This window comes from Elephantulus edwardii, unplaced genomic scaffold (genome assembly GCF_000299155.1).
Source record: "Elephantulus edwardii isolate Elephantulus edwardi_28Jun2011 unplaced genomic scaffold, EleEdw1.0 scaffold00026, whole genome shotgun sequence".
Lineage (NCBI taxonomy): Eukaryota > Metazoa > Chordata > Mammalia > Macroscelidea > Macroscelididae > Elephantulus > Elephantulus edwardii.
Window position 1 is genome coordinate 9,393,278 of NW_006399776.1, and position 1,990 is coordinate 9,395,267.

General features: G+C 33.8%; 1 protein-coding gene across 1 annotated transcript in view; it reads right to left on the reverse strand.

Moving 5' to 3' along the window:
- Positions 1–1,990, reverse strand: part of LOC102876675 (protein FAM98B-like) — a 60,384-nt gene that overhangs the window by 16,436 nt on the left and 41,958 nt on the right. Inside the window, exons 5-6 of the mRNA XM_006883228.1 lie at positions 1,514–1,594; positions 749–865 (exon numbers count right to left, since the gene is read on the reverse strand). Coding sequence (XP_006883290.1) covers positions 749–865; positions 1,514–1,594 — 198 coding nt within the window. The remainder of the gene's footprint in view (positions 1–748; positions 866–1,513; positions 1,595–1,990) is intronic.

Here is a 1,990-nt window from a genome sequence, read left to right on the forward strand (position 1 = left end):
GGATGGGTGTGTCAGAGGCTATGTGACTGGCACAGGATAGAGCAGGGTTTAGGGCTGTTGTACACAGGGTCACTATGAGTCACAAATGACTCGATGGCACATAACAACAACAACAACAAGGCATGTAAATCAAGGACTTTTAAATACTGGACACCAGAGGCATAGGACAGCAACCCAGGAAAGGTGCAAGTATAGCAGATAAACATAATAAGTGTTCCAGAATACCACCTAGAGTTTCCAAGCTGTGCTACAGAAAAGGGGATCCATAGGAAGCCTGGGCATAAGCTAAAAACTGAATTTAGCAATGGAGACAGTTCTCTAGAAAGCTATCTAAAGAGATTCACATTTGGGAATAATCTACTACACCCATCTTCAATTGGAATGAGCTTCACACTTTGTCTCAAAGGGCTTTCATAAAAGTCCATGCAGGCAGTAATGCTACCCAAACTTATTTCTATACTCAAATATCTTCATTATAATATTTATTGTATCTATCACATGCTGTTTATCTTTACACATAACACAACATGTATGAGTTTAAAATAAATATGAAAAATTTGAATGGAAATGAAGATAAAGTTATTTGCAAATAGAGATTTATATAAAACCAGAACCATTACACAGAATCAACAGCTGGTCTGAGAAGAGTAGTGAAGAGGAAATGTGATGGTTACATAAGTGTACAAGGAAGCTGGAAAAATTGTCACAGGCTACCATCTACAGGCCATTACTGGAACAACAGTCTTACCTTTGCTCTGTCAGACCAGCCAAAGGACTGTACTGTCACATCTAAACGTTTCATTAACATTCGCCGGCGGCATTCATATTCAGAGGAAAGAGCATCATTGATTCTTTCCAGTTGTTCCTAAAGATTTTGGGTGGAAATAGAAACTTTAAACTTTCATAATTAAAAGAAAGAAAAATAATAGGAAATATCTCCTCTTGATTCAAATGTGATTTTACTTACTGAACATTTGACATCATGAGAATCTGTTGCTATTGTTAGGTGTCATCGAGTTAAGTATGACTCAAAGTGACCCTGTGAATGGCAGATCTTAACCTTGTCCTATACTGTGCCAGCCTCACAATCTCATAAAACTTAGGACAAACTATTTAAACAATAAAGAGTATTATAATATTTATAGTATTCAGATATTAAACATATAACCTAAACTCAACCAATAGTAAAATTTATCTTGTTTTCAAATAAACACACTAATTTATGTAAAATGTCTACTTGTTAAGTAATAAGGAAAAAAGTATCAATAAATTCTCATTAACTTTATACTACTATTCTTTTCAAATAACAATTTTGCTAATAAATTGGCTGCTATTAATATTCTTAATCAGTTATTTTAAAATGTAATTATTAATTTGACTGCAGAAAAGTCTGAGGGCTTTTACTTCAGAATATCAATTATCATTCTACAAAACAATAAACACACTCAATGTATTTTCAATTCTATAAGGCAATTTATTTACTAACAAAAGAAAACTAATGAGAAGGATTTACCGCCTGTTCTGGATTTAAATCCACTTTCAACAGTGGTTTTCCCACATGATTTTTCTGGACTTTTGAGAGAATATCTTTCACCTAAAAGCAATATATATAAAAAAAAATAAATAACAATTTTATTAAAATGCATACCCCTAATGTAAAACAAGTGTATTTTTTGTCTGTTTTGAAAACTAGAAAATAAACAAAATGTTAACTTTAATTAAAATATAACTTCACCCATTAAAAAGAAATCATTACAATGCAGAATATATTTTTCAAAGAAGCAAGTTGTTGAATTTTCTTTGCTAGAAAAATAATGTGCCCAAACACCTGTTGTTGTTGTTATGTGCCGACTAGTCCTTTGCGACTCATAGTGACCCTATGCACAACAGCCCTAAATCCTGCTCTATCCTGCGCCAACCGCACCGCCTCTGACACACCCATCCCGATTACCCCAGTCACCGAATCAATCCATCTCATAGAGGATCTTCC